Source organism: Pleurodeles waltl, chromosome 6 (genome assembly GCF_031143425.1).
Source record: "Pleurodeles waltl isolate 20211129_DDA chromosome 6, aPleWal1.hap1.20221129, whole genome shotgun sequence".
In the NCBI taxonomy this organism is placed as follows: Eukaryota; Metazoa; Chordata; class Amphibia; order Caudata; family Salamandridae; genus Pleurodeles; species Pleurodeles waltl.
The window spans coordinates 41,023,987-41,045,808 of NC_090445.1; the positions used below are offsets into that span (position 1 = coordinate 41,023,987).

General features: G+C 45.5%; 1 protein-coding gene across 2 annotated transcripts in view; it reads right to left on the bottom strand.

Annotated features, from left to right (window-relative positions):
- Nucleotides 1-1,008: 1,008 nt before the first annotated feature.
- The window catches only part of PRRT1 (proline rich transmembrane protein 1), a 168,450-nt gene continuing 147,636 nt past the window's right edge, over nucleotides 1,009-21,822 (bottom strand). For both annotated transcript variants that reach the window (XM_069237184.1, XM_069237182.1), the window contains exon 4: nucleotides 1,009-5,833. In XM_069237184.1, coding sequence (XP_069093285.1) covers nucleotides 5,657-5,833 — 177 coding nt within the window. In that variant the 3' untranslated portion in view covers nucleotides 1,009-5,656. The remainder of the gene's footprint in view (nucleotides 5,834-21,822) is intronic.

The window sequence follows — 21,822 nt, forward strand, 5'->3', positions numbered from 1 at the left end:
GGGAAAAAATAGGGTGACCTTCTCCTGAGCATCGGGTTTCATTGGAAAATCATGGAAGCACTTCAATATTTAATGAGTATCTTTTCATTGCTTTGGTAGACTACTATGAAAATTGTGATTTAAAATGCCTTATTTGAACCTTTTCAATTTTCTCAGACTTTTCTCAGGGCGGAAAACTCCCCTCTACACTCCTATAAGAAGTCAGGCTTGCTCACTTTGCTAGAATTTAGTAAAGTATTATACCCCATCACTTTCAAAGATTATCAGCAGCTTCTAAACTTGTAGAAAGCACAAATACTTCATGGAAAAGTGTTTCAGACTCCAAAAACGGTTTTCCAAATGGATACCAATGCAGTACCTAGAAGGGGTGTTATGAATGCGTCTCTTCCAAATACCAAATTGGTACCTTATATATCAATGTTTTGTGACCATAATTCAGGGACAAAACACTGAAAATTTGTCAGGGTGCTAAGAGAAGTTCACCCCTGCCCATGTTAACAAAAAAAAAGTTTGTTGAGGACTAGGCAGCGGTGCCTTGCCAACTTTTAAGCTTAAAAACTAAAGTATTTGCATTATTTGAACACAATCATAGACATGATGGTGGTCTGCTGACCCCAGCACCCACCATCCCTATGATGGTCTCCAAAAGTAGCAAGTCACAATTTGTCACTTACCTCATTATTACTAATCATATAGGTCAAATTGCGGCCCACTACAGTTTGGAACTTTAAAAACCATACACAGTCCACAGATCCGTTATTTTTACGTCTGGCCCAGGGACTGCAGCCTGCATGCAAAAATATGCCTGAACCTCTGTCTGCAGCGTGTGTGAAAACTGACAAGCCTTTCATCCAAATTTAAGCAGACACAGTAAAGCAAGCCATGCAGCCATCATATGTGCACATTCACATAAGTGAATAAGGACATGCACCCAACGTGCTCGTGCACACAACCTAGAGCTTGCTAACAAACACATACATGAACCTCAAGAAAATATATTTTAATTCAAAATTTTATTTTTTTTAGATTTTATTCTTTCATAGCAATAATTATCATCATAATATATTATTCCAATCTTCATAAATACACATTACAAAGAAAACCCCGACTGCGCAAGAACAGACTTTGAAAGGAAAGTAGAATAATGAGAATGAAGTAGAGATAAATACGTTTTCAGTACTTGCTGTCCTGCGGAATCAAGATTTAAATACTGCTGGTTCTCAGTTTTCCTCTGAAAGGGCCCGTCTGTTTGTAGTGTTCTCTTACACTCCAGTATCAGGAGGCTGTCAGCAACAATTTGGCCACCTCAATAAAGCACTTACCTGAGAGCTCCACTTGAGCTACCATCAACACCCAGAGCTCCAGATGTCCTGCTGGAGGAGCATTTCAACACCCTTGGCACTCACAGATCTCTGTGCCCTACCTACACTGGAGGACAGTGTCTACACTGGAAGGCCGAATCAACATCTTTAACACCCAGAGCTTCCCCTTTACTACACAGGAGGGATATTTCAACTGCACAACATCCAGAGCTCTTGGTCTCCTACCATGGGAGGGTATCAACACCCCTAGTGATCAGCGATCTCTGTGTTCCACTGGTGTCTTCACAGAAATAATATCTACACTGCAGGGGTTGAAAAACCCTTTATCTTCTACAGCTTTCATCCTACAGAGTTCTCTACGTCCCACAGTGGGAGCGCCACCCCTATCCTTGTCATCTCATACCGGAAGAGGGTGGCCTTATTTCTCATACACAGCTCCCCCATTCCCCTGCAGATGATAATCTGTTCCACTCTGTCATCGTTTTCCTTTTTCCTACAAAAGTATCAGCCTCACAAAATCCAAATCCCTAGTGTAGTAGATTTACAACACAATTCTACTGAGCAACGAAAAAATCCACATCCTTTCTAGAAACAAAGATACCACACTTCCTGCCAATGGTCTCAAAATGCATTCTGCAATACATCATGGCCGACCTCAGTACAAGAGGGGCTTTGGCACGTGTCTCTTCAATTTCTTTGGCTAAATCCCTGGTTGGTAACAAAATCTATGAAGATAATTATGTGGCTACATGCGTAGAGCTTATGCACATAAGGACACACATCCATGCCATGAAGAACAGGATGCTGAGTGAGCTGTCTATCTCGTATGGACGTAATAAGGAAGGACAGATGTCAAGTTCTCAAACATGAGCGATTCACCTATGTCATGGAGAGTTTTGAGCATGGCAGGACGAGTCATGAAAAGTAGTAATACTGCGTACCCCTATTTATGGGCCTGGTTAAGAGTAAGGCCGCATGGCAGCCCCTAGATGATATTGTTCTGCCATACGAGTTGCAGGTGTTTCTGGACCCAAAATTACAGAGTCAGCAAACTCCATACCCAGTGAATCAAGGTTCTGAGACAATGGGCCTGCTGTGACCGGGTGCAAGAAGACACCAGGTGAAACCTGAGGAGAGGTGATGGCTAAGCGATGGCATGAGCACAGCCCCCCCCCGGTTCCCTGCAGCAACAGCATTGGGCACTGCTAGATCCCAGGGGTGGCAAGTGGCTGCCCCCACACACCATCCTGCAAGCAGGAACTGTAGCCAGGTCTTACACAGAGGCCTGAGGCATACAGAGCCTCCATGGTCAGGCAGGACAGGGCAGTAGCCCACAACACCTGTCAGCTGAGTCCAGGCCTGCTATAAGTTTCTTCTGAGCACCACCCTCCATCCTTTTTGCAGCCCCTGTACTCATTCACTTCCTGCTCCAAACAGGTGGTAAATGGGTGAGGATTTGGGCCCAGAATGCATTCGTGAAAAGTGAAAAACAAGTATGTCTGGGACAGCATACTATTCTTCATTCTGGAGGGAATAAATCAGAATACCCATATTTAGGCAGTTGGGATACCGGCTGGAAACAGTAATTCCAGCCACATTGTATTTCTGCACCGAAATCTGACTCACTCGAAATTAGGCCCTTTGTTGGGAGTTGTGTTGCAGTGAGGGATGACCCATTCGCCGTATTACAAGTGCTTTATAGCCAACGGCACGCTAACAGTGGCGTAACATTCGCACCCGCGGTGCCCCCACCCCCGAGCTCCACCAGGCCCCCTCAGCAGAGTACACTGTGCACGGGCTACAGGCCCCTGCCCTGAGAGCTCCTTACTGTGTGGGGAGGGGAGAGATGGGGCAAGTGGGGGGGGGGAGGGGGTAAGGCCCTCTATGTACTTTGCAGAGGCGCCTCTTTAAGTTTTGTTACACCACTGCATGCTAAATATTTTGACCATGTACCCTGTCCACCAATCTCTAAATAAGGCCTGTAATCAATGGAAAAGCTAACCTTTGTCTTGAACTCTTGAGGTTTTAGGCTATTGGTGCATGTGTCCAGTGACTAGAACAAGCTAGGCCAATGTGTCCATAGATACTGATGGATGTCCTCTAGTCAATTCTTTTTATGTTAAAGGATTCTTGGCAGGCATTGTTTATGAACCCCTGAAATGCTCAGAAATGTCTTTAATCGTGGAGGCCATTGACAGCAAGATTATTATATCTAAATAAATTGAACAAGGTGTCAATATTAGCAAAGCCTTGTGATCAATCTACGCTTTGTTGCCTTTAACACTGAGAGGTTGTCCCAGTCAGAGCTAGGAAGTGAAGTCTCGCCTGGGAACCTGGGACTTTGACTGGAATGTCCGAACTGTCAGTAGTTTGAGGGGCTGCCAATAGCCTCTGGGATGTTGGAGTTGCACCTTTATCAACGTATCTGACTACATTTAGAAGAACTATTCATGCCAGGGACAAATGTGGTTGTGTCAACAGACTTCCCTGTATAAGTGGCTTTGGGACCTTGCATGATTTACCTGTGCATTTGAGATTTGTGCTGTTGGGATGTCTGATTGTGTCATAATGCAGAACTGAGATGTTAAATATTCACAACTGTAGACTTTAATTATTAGCACTTTGGTCTGTGCCAAGATAGTTTTTAGATGGTGGGTGATATTTTTGTGTAGACATTTGTCAATGAAAGTTCATAATATGGCATACAAATCTGTGACATCTCAGATGCATCTCTCTGATGGGACAATATCACGTCAGTATCATGGATCAATGGCTATGACATACAGGACTGAAAAGTCAGTAGCTTTATCCTGGAAGACTTGACTGTGCCACAAGTACGTAGGAGTCTGGAGGATGTGCTGTTGCAATTCAAGGCCTGTTGAAGTCATGTATGTGTGTGGTATTCTCTGTCTTACAAAACGGATTCCTTTTTAACTCTGTCTTTCAAAGAAGCAAGAGGTTCTCTGACATTTTGGAGATTTGTTTATCTGTGGGTTAGGGACAGCTCTATCAGTGCATTGCAGACTTCGACATCCTCTTTGGCCAGCTGAAAGAGTACCCACAGCACGTCTCAGAACCTCTTTCTGTTGGTCGTGGTGAAGAGTTGGTAGAAGGAAGTCTGTACATAAATAACTGGAATTCAAAGGGTTCTCAATAATGATTCTTAGAAAGCACAATTAATTTCTTCATGCGGAGTTGCAACAGCCTCAGCAACAATTGTGAGCTTCAACTGCACCAGGAAACTGGTGTGGTAATGTCAAAGACGTACCCCGCAAGTGCTGTAAATCCCTAATTTAGGCCCGTTTTCAACATTATTATTGCAGGTGGGTGGGAATCTCTTCACCTTCAATGCCAACCCAAGCAAGCAGTCTTTAGTTGTTCTTCTTTATTACATGATAGCTCCATCAGAACTGATTGGCACACTTTTAGCCTTTTGACCAAAATATTTTAAATGTTGGTTTTAAAATACACTATTTGGCCTTTTTTTTTTTTTTATCAAACCTTTCTTTAGGGGTTACCCCCAACAAACCCTCCAAGTGGGGATCTTAATAGTGTACTTAGCATGATCGGTCCTTTTGGGACATGGATCCATGAGTTTCAATTTTCAGGCTAATCTCTTCAAAGTGAGAAAACTGGCTGATTAGCCAAACAATGACTTCTTGGTACTGTTGGTTAGAAGACCCCACTCTTTTACTTGTTAATAGTTCTACCCTCCTCAACAGCACATCCCTGCTTGAATTACTCCAGTAGAGTATGGTGGGTTGCAGACCATGTACCTCTCTGTTCAGGCCAAAGGAGAAGTGATGTGAAAGGGGACGAAAGGAGCTGGAGAGGAGATCAGACACATTTCTTCTACTCCACAACTAGGGTGGAGGTCACTAACCTCTGTGGGTAGAGAATAAATACTTCACGTACAACCAAACAGCCTGTGAGGGCGGTTATTCCATTGAGAGAAATGAACAATGGAAAATTGGATCACATTTTGAACTAAAAGGACGTATTTTTCTCTCCCCTCAGCTGTCCCCAAAACACTCAGAAATTGTCTTTTAAAGCTAATACTAAAGATATAATATAATAATAGTAATAGTAGTAATAATTATAATATAATAATAACAATAATAATAGTGATGATAATAATTCTTAATCACAGGCATCCACTGCGTTATGCCTTAAAGGAGATGATCGAAGAGCAGAAGGGACGAGCGTTGAGGAGAGCTTAGTAAACAGGTCCCATAGAAACCTTGTATATAGTAGGAGGGTTTGGGAAATAAGAAATTTCACTGTGAGATTCTCGGGGACCAGGGTGCAGCCCTAACGTCCCTGACATCCTCCAGCTAGGGGTCAAACTCGAGGTCATGGTGCTGAGCTGCAATAATGATGACCACGGTGAGGATGGTGCAAAGAACCATGGCTGCGATGCCGACGGCCAGGCTGATGAAAGAGAAGTTGCGGGCCTCACGGGAAGCAATCTCAGCAGAGATGATGTCTCCACGGGCGATGGCTGTTCTCACCTACGATTGGAAAGAAAAAACAGTTACATGATGGATCACAAACTATTATTAACTACTTAGGCCCCCATTAAGATCTGGACAGAGCAGAATTCCAACATGGAAATCTGCTCCGCCTGATCATCAATGCCCCAATGTTTTTGCACTGAGTTTTCCTAGGAGCAGGAAAATCAGATCCGATTTTATTGCCCAGGGAAAAAAAATCGCTTCAAGTTTTGGCTGCAATAACAACCAGTCCTTGTCCACGTCTCCACTTGACTCATACCCTGTCCTTGAAGTGGAAGTTCCATTATATAATTAGAAGGCAGTACAGGGAAATACATAGCGTTGAAGGGCTAGAAACACACACATCAGTTACTTATCCACATCATTTAATAAAAACCAAACTCCAGCCAGTCAGGTGACAGTACCCTTTAAATCACTCCCTTCATAGGTTTCACTCCCTCAAATTTTTAAGCACTATAATCAGGGACACTGGAATTATGTGATTGTGTAGCCGCAGCAATTTTCGCATAATTGTAGATTTGCTGCATTTGCCACCTAATACATCATCTGCCTCATAATCTGCACACTTGGTAACACATTATCTGGTAGAGACAATATCTAGCTGCAGATTCCTTACCTTTGAATTTCCCAGGAGTCTGACTGGATCTAGAAGAGTTTTGCGTGAGCAGTGCCCCTGCTTCCCGGTTCAAGTGATTTCGGGGTCAACTATAAAGGCGCCACCCAGGTGCGCGGACATCAGTTACTTTGAAAGACTTTCCACGCCTGGAGCACAGAGCCATGAAGCGAACTGACAAATGTGTGTCCAAACTAGGGCTCTGATAGGGAACATCCCTGTCCCTAGAAATCTAGCTGCAGAGCGGGGAGGCATGGGTGGGCCTGCAAGGAATTTGCAGCTAGACATTGTCTTTAACAGATAATGCATTACCGACGGTAAGTAACTTGTTCATCTGATAGAGACTTTTAACTGCAGATTCCCTGCCTTTGAACAGATACCCAAGCCATACCATCCTGGTGGTGAGCTGCGGACAAACGTCCTAAACTAAGAAGTCCTGCAGGACCGAATGGGCGAAATGCCAGTCTCTGTGGACCTGACTGTCCAGGCACTAGTGTTTGGCAAACGTGTGCATGGATACCCACTTTGCTTCCTTGCAGATGTATCTAAGACCAGGACTCAACAAGCCAAAGCCGTGGTCACAGCTTTTCCCTTGGTGGAATGAGCCCTTAAGCTCTCAGAAGGCTGCTTTTTAGCTAGGCCATAGCAGATCTTGATACAGAAGATGACCCAGCACGAAATGGTTCATTTCTGAACCGCCCAGCCTTTCTCAGCTCTTACATAGCCAACGAAGAGTTGGTTGTCCACCAAGAACTCTTTTTTGCAGTCAAGGCTGAAAAACAACACCCTTTTTTGGTCCAGACGGTGGAGTTGCTCCTCTTCTTTAGAGGGATGTGGACGAGCGTAGAAGGTGGGCAGGGTGACAGACTGTCCTAAATGGAATGGGGTCACCATTTTCAGGAGGAAAGAGGCCCTGGGGCGAAGCTTTACTTTGTCAGAAAACACACATAGATAGGGAGGCTTGGATGATAAAGCCTGCAGCTCACTCACCCTCCGGGCAGGGGTTATTGCCTTTAGGAAGGCTGTATTGATGGTAAGCAGCCAGAGGAGACAACTGGGCAATGGCTCCAAGGCGGCACCCATTAGGTAATTAAGAACCAAATTCAGGTCCCACTGAGGCATGATAAAAGGTGAAGGGGGAAACATATGTACAAGTCCCTTGAGAAACCTATTTACAATAGTGAACTTAAATAAAAAGGGATGGTCAGGGTGCCCAGGAAGGCCGACAGAGCACAGAGATAACCCTTCAGAGTACCCAGAGTAGAGCCCTAATGGGCAAGGGTAAGAATGAAGAGAAGTATATTAGAGACAGAGGCAGAAAGTGGGTTGATAAACTGTTCTGTACAATGTAATACAAATGTTTGCCAACTGTAGGCGTATACTATTTTGGTGGGGAAATGTGTGACTGCCAAGACAACATTACAGACTTCGGGTGGAAGGTCGAAGACTGTCAACTGTCTCCAAGTAATCTCCAGCCAAGCAGGCAGAGTTGACATGTCCGGTTGGAAGACCCTCCCCTGCTGCTGCAACAGAGGATCCTCCCGAAGGGGCCGCTTGATAGGAGGATTGATGCACATTTACAGAAGCTCTGGATACCAGACTCCCTGTGTCCAGTTCAGTGCCACAAGGATGGCGTTCCTGAGCTTCTTGAGAACTCTGGGTAGAAGTGGTATGGGCTGAAAGGTACGGCAGAAAGGCGTACAGGAGGCCTGAACTCCATTAGAAATTAAATACTGCTTCCAAGCGATAGCCCTATTGGATACTCCAATGCGAAAAACTACTGACATTGCGCGTTCTTTTCGGAGGCAAACAGATCTACTGCTAAAAGAGTCCTTATGCCACCTCGGAATGAAGGCATCATTTGTGATCCGTTACACCTCAATGGCTGATTTGGTCTGCCCTGGCGTTCTGTGAACCTGCCAAGTTTTGAACCAGCAGTTAAGCCCTGCTGTTCCAGCTATGTCCAGAGACGCAGGGTTTCTTGACAGAGTCCACAACCCCATCATCCCCGCTGTTGCATTACCACATGGCAGTGATGTTGTCCGTGAACACCTGCACTATCTTCTCTTTGACAGAGGGAAGAAATGATTTCAATGCTAGCTGGATCGCAAGAAGTTCCAGCAAAATGATGTGGAGTCGGGATTCCGCTGGAGACCAGAATCCTTTGATCTTCACCCCTCCCAGATGGACGCCCCATTCCTGGAGTGACGCGTCTGTCACTAGTGTGGGATCTAGTTGGGGAAGAGAAAGGAGTCTGCCTCTGGCCCAATCGTGGTACCTCAGCTACCACTGCAGGTCTTTGCAGTTCCCCCCAAGATCTGAACCATGTCAGAGAGATTCCAGACTTCAGGTCCCACGGCAGAGCCTGCATATGCCATCTGGCATGATTCACCAGCAGGATGCAGGAGGCCATGAGGCCCAGCAGCCTCAGTCATTCTCACCGAAACCCAAGACAGAGGCTGAAACATCCGTATCGTAGCTTGAATACCCTGGACTCGCTGCTCGGGAGGATAAGCCCGAAATTTCACTGTGTCCAGAACAGTTCAGATGAAAGGGAGCATCTGAGAAGGAGTCAGGTGTGACTTTGGCACGTTGCTAGTGAACCCTGGTGAATTCAGGGGGTCTGTCGTAGTCTGAAGGTAGGAGACAGGAGCCTGGGGGGAGAAACGCCTGCAACAGCCAGTCATCGAGATAAGGATAAACTGATAACCTAATCTCTGCAGATGAGGTGCTAGCACCGCCATCACTTTGGTGAACACCCGAGGGGGACTGGTAAGGCCAAAAGGGAGCCAGGTGAACTGAAAGTGCTTGTGGCCTACCTTGAACTGCAGGTAATATCTGTGAGCAGGCAGGATTGGGATGTGAAAATGCGTATCCTGCAAGTCCAACGCTACCATCCAATCTCCTTGGTCTAGGGCAGACAAGACCTGGCCAAGAGAGCCGTATCTTCCTATCGGAGTAAATACAGATGATCCTCTGTAGAAAAGAGCCCCTCTAAATGATCTAAAAGACCCATATGTCCGATGTGATGGACTGCCAGCTGGGGAGATGATGTTGGATTCTCCCTCCAACTTGGCACCCATGGTCTTGAAGAACCAAACTAGGAGAGCTGCCAGGGGCTTGGTGGTGGACGGCTTCTGGCTACCAGACCTATGCAATTGCAATGCACACAGCCTGGGGAACGTGCACAGGATGGTGGCTGGCATAGGCCTGGCACGGTGGCAATTCCCTTCTGTAGCCAAGCAAAAGGCAGACAGGGGCAGAGGTGTCACTGAGAGGCACAAGGACTTGGCCATAGTATGTGAGTCCCTGAAGTGCTCCAGCGCTGAGTCTGCCTTCTCTCTGAAGAGAAAAGGCCTGTTGAAGGGCTTGTCCGTGAGGTTGGCCTGGACATCCCCCAAAGCCAGATGTTCTCAGCCGGGCATGGCGCCTCAAGGCCACTGTTGACGAAACTGATCTACCCAGTGAGTCAGTCATGTCCAAACCACACCTGATGGTGAACTTTGCTGCATCTCTCCTGTCTTTTCCTAATTGGGAGAGGGCGGCCTGAGCCTTTTCTGGGACCTATGGCAGCACCTGCACAATCGTATCTCACAGGGTATGGGACTAACGGCCCAAAAGGCACACAGTGTTCACCAACTGCAATCCTAGGCTGGTGGAAGAGATCTTCTTCTTCCCAAGTGTGTCCAGCCTTTTGGAATCCCTGTCTGGGAGTGGCGGGGGGAGGGGGGCAGGGAACACACCATAGGAAGTTGAGGCTTGGACTACAAAGCTCTCAGAGGTGGGGTGTTGGGTGAAGAAACTAGGATCACCCATGCTAGGGCAATTGTTCTGTTCACAGAAGTCCCTGTCCTGGGTGTGGACAAAGTTCCCACCAGGACATCAGTCAGTGCTTCATTAAAGGGCAATAGGGGTTCAGATGAGGAAAGCCAGGCTGAAGCACTTATGTCAAGAGGTTAATCTTGACCGTCACAGAGGGAAGCTCGAGGTCAAGGACCTCTGGTGCCCTCTTCACCACCACCGCGAAAGATGCTCCCTTCTCCGTAGCTACGGTGGGGGGATGAGAGCAAAGCAGTATCTGGAGATGTGGCCAGTCCACTGGCCTCTCCTAGTTCCTCATACCAGTCCACAGATGTTGAGGTGTCTAACTAGTATTCTAAAGGATCCAGTGACCCCTCCCACTCTTGTTCCATGCCTCAGGGGCTGCTCCAGAAAATGCTCAGGCAATGACCTAGAGCCAAAGGATCATGACAGTGCTGGAATCAGCATCGCTCAAAGATGTTCCAATTCCCAGTCATCAGGGATTAGAATGGGGCTGGAGCCACCAGTGGGCACCTGCAGCATCGGCGTTAGGGCCAGAGAAGGTTGTGTTGGCATGAGTGGCGCCAGTCCAGATCAATGGATGGATCCACTACACCCCATCGGAGCTGGGGCCAGAGCCTTCGGCTCAAATATGCACCTCATGGCCTTGCAGAAGTCTTTTTTTTTCACTCCAGCTCTGGGAAACAGGGGGAGGCGCGGATTCGGACCTGGCAAAGGCTCCATGGAACCGTGCCTGGAAAGCCGATGTTCTGAACTCATTGCCTCTGCCGATGGATGAGGAGAAGTCAAAGACCTCTTCAACTTCTTCCTTTTCTTGTGCCTCTTTCCTTAATGTCTCTAGGACTTCAAGTAAGAGGAAGAGAACTTGAGGCTCCTAGAACAGTCCTGTGACCTTCTTCTCGATAGGATGAGACCTCATAGGAGTTGTGCTAACCGGCATCAACTGCCGGGCCGCAAGCATATTTAGGGACCACTACTTCAAAGCTTTCAGCTCCATAGCCTGGCAGTCTGAGCACAACTTTGAGTTGTGGTTGCACTCCAGACACCATAAGCACACAAGGTGCAGGTCAGTTACCGACATGGCGCGATAACAGGCACCACACGGCTTACCCCCTACCCTTGGGATGACACCCTCGACACACTTCAAAAACAATGGACAAAATGTTGCAAAAAGCCGGTCAAAAACAGACAGAGGGGTAGCTCTTTTCCAGATCAGTGCTAACTGGGGCAGAAAGAAAAGAACTGATGTTCGTGCGCCTAGGTGACGCTGATAGAGGTGACCACAACGTCACTTCTGGTGCCAACTACGCTGAACAGAACCAAATGAAGCCACCCGACAGCATGCAAGAATACTGCTCATGCAAAAATCTTCCGGATCAAGTCTGACGCCTAGGAAATTCAAAGTTAAGGAATCTGCAGCTAAGAGTCTCCATCAGATAGATACATGTTGTTGCACAGTGGAAAGCCCATAGCAAAAGTTGACTGGTCACCTTTCTGTAGCTTAAAACAGTGTTAACAAGTTTAAGAATGACAAATTAATGAAGTAATACTTTTTTTAAAATGACAAATTAATGAAGTAATACTATCACAAAATGAGCCGCATAATTTACCTTTTCTTGCCCATTAATTTACTTAACCCTGCTGCATAATTTGGCCCTGACTATATTGTTGCTTTATCTCAACTAAGGATAAGTTAAGCCTCTCAGGGAAGGAGGAATCTATGAAAGATGCTAATACTGGAGAACTACAGTTACAAGTAAGTAACTTATTTTCTTCTCCAATATTGAACTTTCATAGATTCATACGCTTGAATAGGAACAGCCAGCAGTTATAAACATGCACAATAATATCACAATGATAAAATAGTGAGTGATGAGATAATAGAATAAGCAAATGTACATCTTATTGGAATAAATGCTTGTCCAACAGCTGCACCTTTCAGCACTCAGGAATCCAGTCTACCACTTTACAGATGTCTTGAAGAGATAAGCCAGCATAAAGAGCAGTTGTCAGAGACACCTCTGGTAGAATGCACTCGTACTTTGGCCAGCAAAGGTCTTCCGGCCTTATGGTGATTAAACTGGATAGCTGCTAAAATCCATCAAGCTATGCTTGGAAAGTGGAAAAACCGTACACGGTTACCATATGCAACCAGCAACTAGTTTGAGTTCCTGAATTGTTTTGACCAGTGTAAACAGAATTTCAGCCACCTTTTAACGTCTAATGTATGTAAAGACCTTTTTGCAGCATCCTGTCGATTTGGAAATAATTTTTTCAGGACAATTGGTTGATTTAAATGAAAATCAGCTGGAACATTAGGGCTGAATCTAAGATTGGTTAAAAAAAAAAACTCATTTTTGAAGTGCATAAATGGTTAATTGCGAAGGCCTGTATTTCACTAGCTCTTCTTGTCGTTGTCAGAACTAATAATAGTGCCATTTTCTATGAAAACAAATTGTATCTGCTTTGTGAATGGATTCAAACGAAGCCTTCATTAGTCTTGAGAGCAAAGTATTGAGCTGCCAAGATGGAGGAGGTTGCTTTATATGAGGGAAGATCCTGAAAATACCTTCACGACATAGTTTGGCAATCCTTCTACGCCATAAAGATGGTGAACTAGACCATCTTCTAAATCTTAAAAATTGCTAAGTGCACTTTAATTGAATTATGAACTAAACCTGTTTCTGTTAGTGCAGCAGATAGGGCACAATATGTTCCGGTAGTGCTGATATAGGATGGATTTTTGATTTCTGGCACCACAAATAGAAATGTTTCCACTTAAACTGGTACGTCCCATTGGTAGAATCAGCTTTGGCTTTCGTAAGAAGTTATGTGGTTTGTTCACGCTTGCAAACTCATTGTATTCCGGAGCCAGGCTGACAAGTGCAAGGATGTCAGGTCTGGATGAAATACCTGGTTGTGGTTCACTGTCAATAAAGCGGGTGCAGGTTTCAGTTGAATGTGAGTTTTCTCCAATGGGATTAGTAGCTTGGTGAACCAAAGTTGTCTTGGAAATTTTGGGGCCGATTACAATTATTCTGCATGGTTCTCTCTTCATCTTGCTAAAAAGTCTTGGGAGTAGAGGGATTGGGGAAATGCGTAAGTAAAGATCCCTGATAATCTGATTGAAAACACATTCCCACACAGCCATGGGTGACTGCAGTTCTTGGTTCTACTCCACATATCTGCTATAACATTGTTGGCTCCTGGAACATGCCCTGCTTTGATCGTTACTTGGTGCTCCACAGCCCACACCCAAATTTATTGGGCTTCTCAGGAGAGAGCTTGAGATCTCGTACCTCCCTCCTAGTTGATATAACTCATGGTAGTGGTACTGTCTTTTCAGAATAATGCTGATGGTCCTTTTATCCTGGGCAGGGAACACTGCAGACTTAAGGCCACGGCCTTGAGTTCCAGTAAATTTGTAAGTAGTTTAATTTGATGCAGAGTCAATTTCCCATTGATTCTTAAATCCAATAGGTTGGGAATAGAAACCCATCCCTTTCTGGCTGTGGTGTACTCTTTTCATCACCCCCTTTAGGCTCATGGTTACTATTTTCTACTACATCAGGTGAAGATGAGTTGAGGATTCTCCCCTTGGAGTGGTACGAGTTGGTCTTTGAGTGAATTCCAAGGTATGGCCATAGATGACTAGATCCAAAACCCACATGTCAGTTGTTACTAATTTCCACTGATGTAAATACTTTGTGATACAACCCCCAAATGCTTCCTGGGACTGAGAGGGTGTAACTGGCACCATCATTTTGTCACTGTTTTCGACAAGCGTCCCATCCTTGGGAAGTCTGCTTCCCTCCTGGAGATTGTTATAAGCTGCTGTTGGTGGCTGTCTAAATTGTTGTTGAGGATATGAAGGTTGGTAGTGTTGCTGAAAGAGCTGATATTGCTGAGATTAATATGGTGATATTCTTCTCTGCAAAACAGTAGCCCTCTTCATCTTGATCCTCAAAAAGGCATTCTCCCCATTTGCGAGGTGCCTAATGACCTTGCTGTATCCATGTCTGTCTTTATCGTATGTAGGGCATTGTCTACGTGTTTGCCAAAAAATGCTTCCCCATTGTCGTAGGACTCCCGCTGTAGTAACAAGACTTCTGGATTTTGGGCCACAGCACCATCAAGCTTAGGGGAGTCACATCCCTTATTGTGTGACAGCTGTCGGCCTAACATTTCCAACTAACTAGCAGCACCTCACCAGTGCCAGAGGTAAAAATGATTTGTGGTAGCCTATCACATGACCCTCTAAGACACCGCAGGGAAGTCGTGGTGGTACAAATCGTACCCCTTTCTCTCAGTTATACAAGTCTCATAAATGCAGACACAAACAGAAGCAGGATTTGGTTAAATAGGTTTTGAATTGTGATTATGAGGATGATGAAACACAACACTATTACAGTACTGTTAGAACAGACAGCCTTAGGGTGGTCATCCCCCAACTTTTTGCCTTCCTCCCTCCACTTTTCTGACACTGTTTTTGCTGGTTTTGGGACTCTGCATACTTTACCACTGCTAACCAGTGCTAAAGGGCATATGCTCTCTCCCTTAAACATGGTAACATTGGTTCATACCCAATTGGCATATCTGATCTACTTGTAAGTCCCTAGTAAAGTGCACTACATGTGCCCAGGGCCTGTAGATATAATGCTACTCGTGGGCCTGCAGCACTGGTTGTGCCACCCACATAAGTAGCCCCTTAACCATGTCTCAGGCCTGTCATTGCAAGGCCTGTGTGTGCAGTTTCACTGCCGCTTCAACTTGGCATTTAAAAGTACTCACCAAGTCTTAAACTCCCTTTTTCTACATATACGTCACCCCTAAGGTAGGCCCTAGGTAACCCATAGGGCAGGGTGCTATGTAGATAAAAGCCAGGTCCTGGTAGTGGAAAAATCTTAAATTTGTTTTCAAACACTGTGAGGCCTGCTCCTTTCATAGGATAACATTAGGGCTACCCTCATATACTGTTTGAGTGGTAGATTCTGATCAGAAAGGGTTAACCAGGTCATATTTAATATGGCCAAAATGGTAAAAGAAAATCCTGCTTATTGGTGAGGTGCAATTTTATATTAATATTTTAGAACTGCCACTGTTAGAAAGTGAGCATTTCTCTGTACTTCAAATCCATCTGTGCCTTACAGCCTGACTCCAATCAACGTCTGGGCTGTGCTGGTTGACAGCTTCCTTGTGCATTTCACCCAGACAACCACAAACACAGGATACCTAGTCACATCTGCGCTCATCTGCAAACTGAATGGCTCTTCCTGGGCTGGAAGGGTGGAAGGCCTGAAACTTACATTTCAAAGGCTAGTGGCCTGCCCTCACACAATGGACTGCCAAACCCCCTACTGGGACCCTGGCAGACAGACTTGTACTGAAAGGGGACCTTGTGCACTTCAAAACCACTCTTTGAAGTCTCCCCCACTTCAAGGGCATTTTTATGGGGTATATAAACAGGGTCCCTGACCCCACCAACTCAGACACTTCTGGACGTGAACCTACAACCTGTCAAGAGGAACTGCTTGACTGTCCAAAGGAGTCATCTGGACTGCTTTGCTGTGAAGGACTGCTGCCCTCTGACTTTGCTGAGAAGTGCTCTCTAAGGGCTTGGATTGAGCTTGCATCCTGTTTTATGAAGGATCAGGGCCAAAAATGCTTCATCTCTTCAAGGAAACTCCTTGTGCGCCAAAAATCGACACACAGCCAGCCGAAAATGATGCACAGCCTGCCCTGCGACGAGAAAATTGCTGCACATCCGAACCAGAGCGATGCAGCCCGACTTCCCGAGTGAAGATCCATGCAGCACCTGCGTTGCTACCGGAAATTAGACGCATGCCATACCAGATTGACGCACAGCCGAGCCAGAACAACACAGCCTGACTTCCTGAGGGAAGAATCGATGTAGCGCCTGCCGTGCGACAGAAACTTCGACACATTGCCTAGAGGATTGACGCAATGCCTGTGACTTCTTCCCGCACGCCAAGGATTTTCCTTGCATCGTCCCTGGGCGCCAAAAGATCCCCGCATTGCAATGAGGAACCAAGACTGCGCACCGGAAATCGAAGCAAAGCCCCTTGCAGCTTGGAAAGAAGCTGTCTTGCGTCGGAAAATACGACCCACATCTTATTTTTCCACACATCTCCTCCTCTGCGGTCTCCGTGAGTGGTAATTTTGACGCAAACCAGGTACTTTGTGCAAACAAGAGACAACTGTTAATTTCTAAGATTTAAGAGTCTTTTTAAACTTGCAAAAGTGACTTCTCAACTCCTGCTTATTGAATCTTTATCGTTTTGACATTAACCAGATAAGAAAATAAGTTACTTACCTGTAACTATAGTTCTCCAGTATTGGAATCTTTCATAGATTCACATGCTTGAATCATTCCCCGTCGTCGAGATGGGAGTCCCCGGTACCTTAGAAAAGACAATGTCCCAAAAGACATAACAGCAATAACATTAAAACTCTATATTTTAGCAATCTATCCAAGTCCTTATGTAAAAAGGACCAAACTTGAGCTTCACCCAATCAGAGTGCCACACACTCTAGAACCCTCCTGAGAGAAGCTCCAGTACCAAGCACTAGTGCTCATGCTAACAGTTGAACAAGAGATATTGAAGGTGAGCTTCCCCCGGGAGACAGGTGGGTCGCATGTGAATCTATGAACGATTCCAATACTATAGTTACAGGTAAGTAACTTATTTTCTTACTCCGGTATTGGAACTTTCATAGATTCACATGCTTGAATCAGACTATAAAGCAGTATTCAGAGCACACTGCATTGACTCTACATCATTCAAATTAATGAGAGATCACTGAGCTGTCCTTAATAACATGGAAACATTACGTTCCATCCATATAATATAATTTACCTGTACACATAATTATATACTATGAAAGACATATGCAACTGAAACACATAAAGATTAAACGGTGCAATGTGCCTAATAGAAAAGAAGGATGGAGGGAGGCAAAGTGAGCTCACCGTTACTGGAACAGAAACCGCAGGACTGCCTGACCAACCGCCATATCTCACTTAGGGATGGTATCCAGACAATAGTGCTTCGTAAACATGTGAGTAGTCTTCCAGGTGGCTGCTCTGCAAATTTCTTGCAGGGGTACACCTGCAAACAGTGCCATGGACGCTAAGACAGATCTCATAGAGTGTGCCCTTACTGAGGAATGTATAGGCTTTCCTGCTGCTTGGTGGCAAAAGTTTATAGCAGCTACTATCCACCTGGCTATACTCCGCTTAGAAAGGGCCTGTCCCTTCCTGGGGGCACTAAACGCAACTAATAATTGAGTAGTCTTTCTAAAATGCTTGGTTCTTTCCAAGTAAAATTTGAGATTCCTTTTGATGTCCAACGAGTGTAGAGCTCTCTCCGCCAGACATGTTGGGTTCATAAAGAAAGATTTCAAAACCAACGGTTGGTTAATAAGAAAGTCTGATGGTGTTACGACTCTGTTGTCCCATTTCTAGGGGGCGCTGTATGGGGACTGTCGGAAGCCTGGGTATCCCCTTAAACACTTATCTAGAGTCCCTTGCTGACTCCTGTTTGTTTCTCTTTTCTCCATGGTACACTTGTGTAGTACTACATTTGCTTCCTGGGACTGCAAATCCCATAATGCAAAGCCTGGTAGTCAGGAAAGCTCGGATTCTGTTTCCCATTGTTTTCTATGGGAGAAGTCCAGTTGCTCCTTTTCACTGGATCCTCTCCTCCAGGAATTGCAAGTGTCTGAAACTACACACACCTGAAACCTCTCCTGTGCAGCCCAGCTTGGAACTGCTTATAAGCAGCCATTTCCTCAAGATCCCCGTCGTGCATTGGAATTCGATTCCTTTGTGTTACAGACCCTTTGTCAGATGGTGTTCCAGCTTTGTTCCTGTTCTGTTCCAGCTTGATCCTGTTTCCTGTTTCTTTGCCCTGCTCCTGATTGTTCCAGCCAGAGTCTGCTCCCTATCTCTTAGCCTTGTACCTGTTTGTTTCTTCCAGAGCCTGCTCCCTGTTTCTCTGCCCTGCTCCTGCCTTGTTTCAGCCTGACCCTTCTCTCTGTTTCCCAGTCCTGTTTACTGCTCATTTCCTACTCTCTGTATTCCAGCCCTGTCCTTGCCTGTTCCAGCCAGAGCCTGCTCTCAGTTTCCCAGTCCTGTCTCTGTTTGTCCCAGCCAGAAGTTTGCACCCTGTTTTCAAGTCCTAGTCCCGCCTTTGCTTCAGCCTGAGCCTGTTCCTAGTTCTTGCCTCTGCCTCTTAGTTTGTTCCCTTCTGTTTCTTCTTGGTTATTTGTGTCTGGTAAGTGTTCTATCAGTCTTCACCAGTGTATAAGTGTCCTCCTTTGTTCTGGGATTGGCTCCTGGTTTCCAGGAGGCAATTCCAGCCCCCATCCTTGTCCAGTGTTATAAGTTGTCTTTCGTGCCTAACAGTGACAGTGTGCTATTGCTGTTTTCTCAGGAATCGCCACTGTGTTTCCAGCTGGACCCACAAGAGCGTGTCTTGTGTATGTAAGTACTTTCCTTGTCTGTGCTCTAGGGTCCAGAGACAGAATCACTTCTGCTGCCTCCTTTCTATGGGGCTGGCAGGGTGACTATCTGTAAGAGCAAACTGCACAGAAGCATTGACATTCCCTATCACTGTGGGAGGTTCTGTGCCCTACTCTGTGTACAACCCCAGCGTGTTTGTCCATTAGTAATCTGTTTCCTGTTTGTTCACACAAGGGTTGCTCTGCTTTTACTTTCCTGTGCCTGTTCATAGCTGTCCTTTCTGTGTATGCCTTTAGCTGCTCTTCTTCCCCAGTATACTACCTCTTTAGGATATTCGGTGACCTCAAGGGGTGTCCCAACCAGAGTCCTGATCAGACCCGCCCGTAACCGTGACAGATGGCACCTTTGGAACAAACTTGGGGTTCGTACGAAGCATCACTCTGTCCTGTTTAAATTGAAGGAAAGGTTCTTGAATGGTCAAAGCCTGGATCTCACTGACACGCTTAGAAGAAGTAAGGACTAGCAACAGAGCTACTTTGGTTTAAATCCGCTCTGTGTATCGGTTCAAATGGGTGTTTCAACCGTGTTGAGTTGCCAAGACAGTGGAGGATGCCTTACTGGCGGAAAAACTCCAAAGAGTCCTTTGAGAAATTGTTTGATCAATCTAGAAGACCACAGTGATGGTGACGTCGGCGAACGTCTGAAGCGACATACAGACGCCAAGTGCACCCTGATGGATGCATGTGCCAAGCCTGTAGACGTCAAATGGAGGAGATAGGGCAATATTCACTCTGGCGGTGATAGCGGTGGATCAATCTGCTCCTTCTGACACCACAAACAAAATCTCTTCCATTTTAAAGAGTACGATTTTTTGGTGCTATCTGCTCTGGCTTTTGCCAGAATATCCCGACACTCAGGGTGAATGTTTAAGTGGGCGAACTGATTGTGTTGCGGAGCCAGGCCGATAATTTGAGTGATCTGGGGTCCGGATGTAAAACTTGTGATCCGCCTCAGAGAACAGGAGGAGTTCCAAGAACCAATGTTGGCAGGGCCAAAACGGAGCTATCAGGATGAGCCTGCAATGCACCCGTTTGATCTTTGCAAGTACTCTGAGGTGAGAATGAGAGACTGCGGCCTTCACCAGACCCCTGTGAGGTATTTTTGAAAGCCTTTGAGGGTTGTTTTGAACCCTTTTCAGAATGAGGTGATCTTTGCCTCTTTTGTGACTTCTCAGAAGACCATGAAGACTCCTCAATGTCAGAGTCTGAGACAGAGTTTTTCCTTGATTTAAGCTTCTGGAGCCATATTGACAATCTCCCCTCTCTATCCTTTAAAGTCTTTGAGGAAAAGGTACGACATACCTTACAGTCAGTAGCAGACTGTTCAGGATAGAGGCAATATATAGAATCTTTATGAGGGTCTTCTGAATGAAGCCTGTTCTTCCCACAAGTGTTCCAGGCTCTAAAAAGACTTTTTCTCTGTCTGTCAGACATTATGCTGGTATAACAGGCTCCGGAATGTATAAGTGTATGTCAGAAACACTCAATAAGCAAATAGAAATTCAGATATAGTGACTAAATGTAGGATTGTCAAATATAGGATTGACAATGTAATCAGGGCTTTAACAGTCAGCAGTGTTACCACTTCCATAGCTGACTGTGTTGTCGGCGGTTTCTTTGTAAACAGTGCTACTCTCATAGTAGCAGTTATCGTAGAGGATGTTGACAACACTGTTGTTGTCGTCATCAGTATCAGCGTAGTTGTTGACGATGATTTTAAATGTGATTCGCTAGTTACCATTAAGGAAGATTTTACCATGGACGGCACTGAGAAGGGCTTCTTAACTTAAAATGCAACGCCTGACTTGGGGAAGGAGTGGTAGCCTCAGATCTTAACTATTCTGAGGAGACTTTCTCCTTTTTATGTTTCTGACAGAATCCACCTCTTGTCCTATGCTCTCCTGATGACCCATAATGGGTCTTTTTTAACAGCTTCTTTGGTGATACCTGAGGCATTTGATCTTGTGATCTCTCCCATTTATGAGACCTCATTTGTGTCTTTGATGAATCCTCATAATCAGATTACACTTCAGATTTTAGTTTTCTGAGCCATTTAAGAAGCCTCCCAGTCCTACCTTCTGTGAAGGATGGAGACAGCATATGCATTCCTTGGAAGGATCTTCTAACTGGAATCTTTTTTTCTACATGTTCGACGAGTTCTGAAATTTCTTTTCTTTGGTGAATCTGACATCCTGAACAGTCAGGTCTTTGGTTGATGTTAAGCTGCAAGTTGGAATTCTTGAAGAAAAAATCTTTATATATCAAAACTGGAAACAAACTGAACAGTACTCGGGGAGACTCCCATCACACGACTCGCAGTAGAAAATCTCAGAAAAAAGCGTCTGAAGGGTGCTGTCACCTGATTAGGGAAGTCTGGTTCTTATTAAATGATGTGGATAAGTTACTAAAGTGTTTCTAGTCCTTCTAGGCTAGTGTTACAATATTGTGCTTTCTAATTATACCGTGGGGCTTCCAATTTGACACTTGGGAATGATTCAAGCACGTGAATCCATGAAAGATCAACTACTGGAGAAGGAATAGTTTCTTACCTGTAACTCCGGTTCTCTCAAAGGGGAATCTCCATTCACGTCATAAGCACTAGAATAGTTCCGTCTATGTGCAGGAATCGAGGAGCACTTCTTTATATAATACCTTCATCAGTGTAGACATTCACCTTACTTCAGGAAGGCTGTAGAAGCACTTACGAAAGAACATAGGGGGACATTATGACCCTGGCGGAAGGCGGAGAAGCGGCGGTAAGACCGCCATTTGTATTATGACCATGGCGGTTACCGCCATGGTCATCCGCCGGTTCTCCATTCCGCCCGCCGGGCTGGAGACCTGGGTTTCCAGCCCGGCGGCCGTCACTATACCGCCGGCGGTATTTTGACCCGGCTTACCGCCGTGGATTTCCTGCGGTTTGGACCACCATGAAATCCATGGCGGTAAGCACTATCAGTGCCAGGGAATTCCTTCCCTGGCACTGATAGGGTTCTCCCCCACCCCG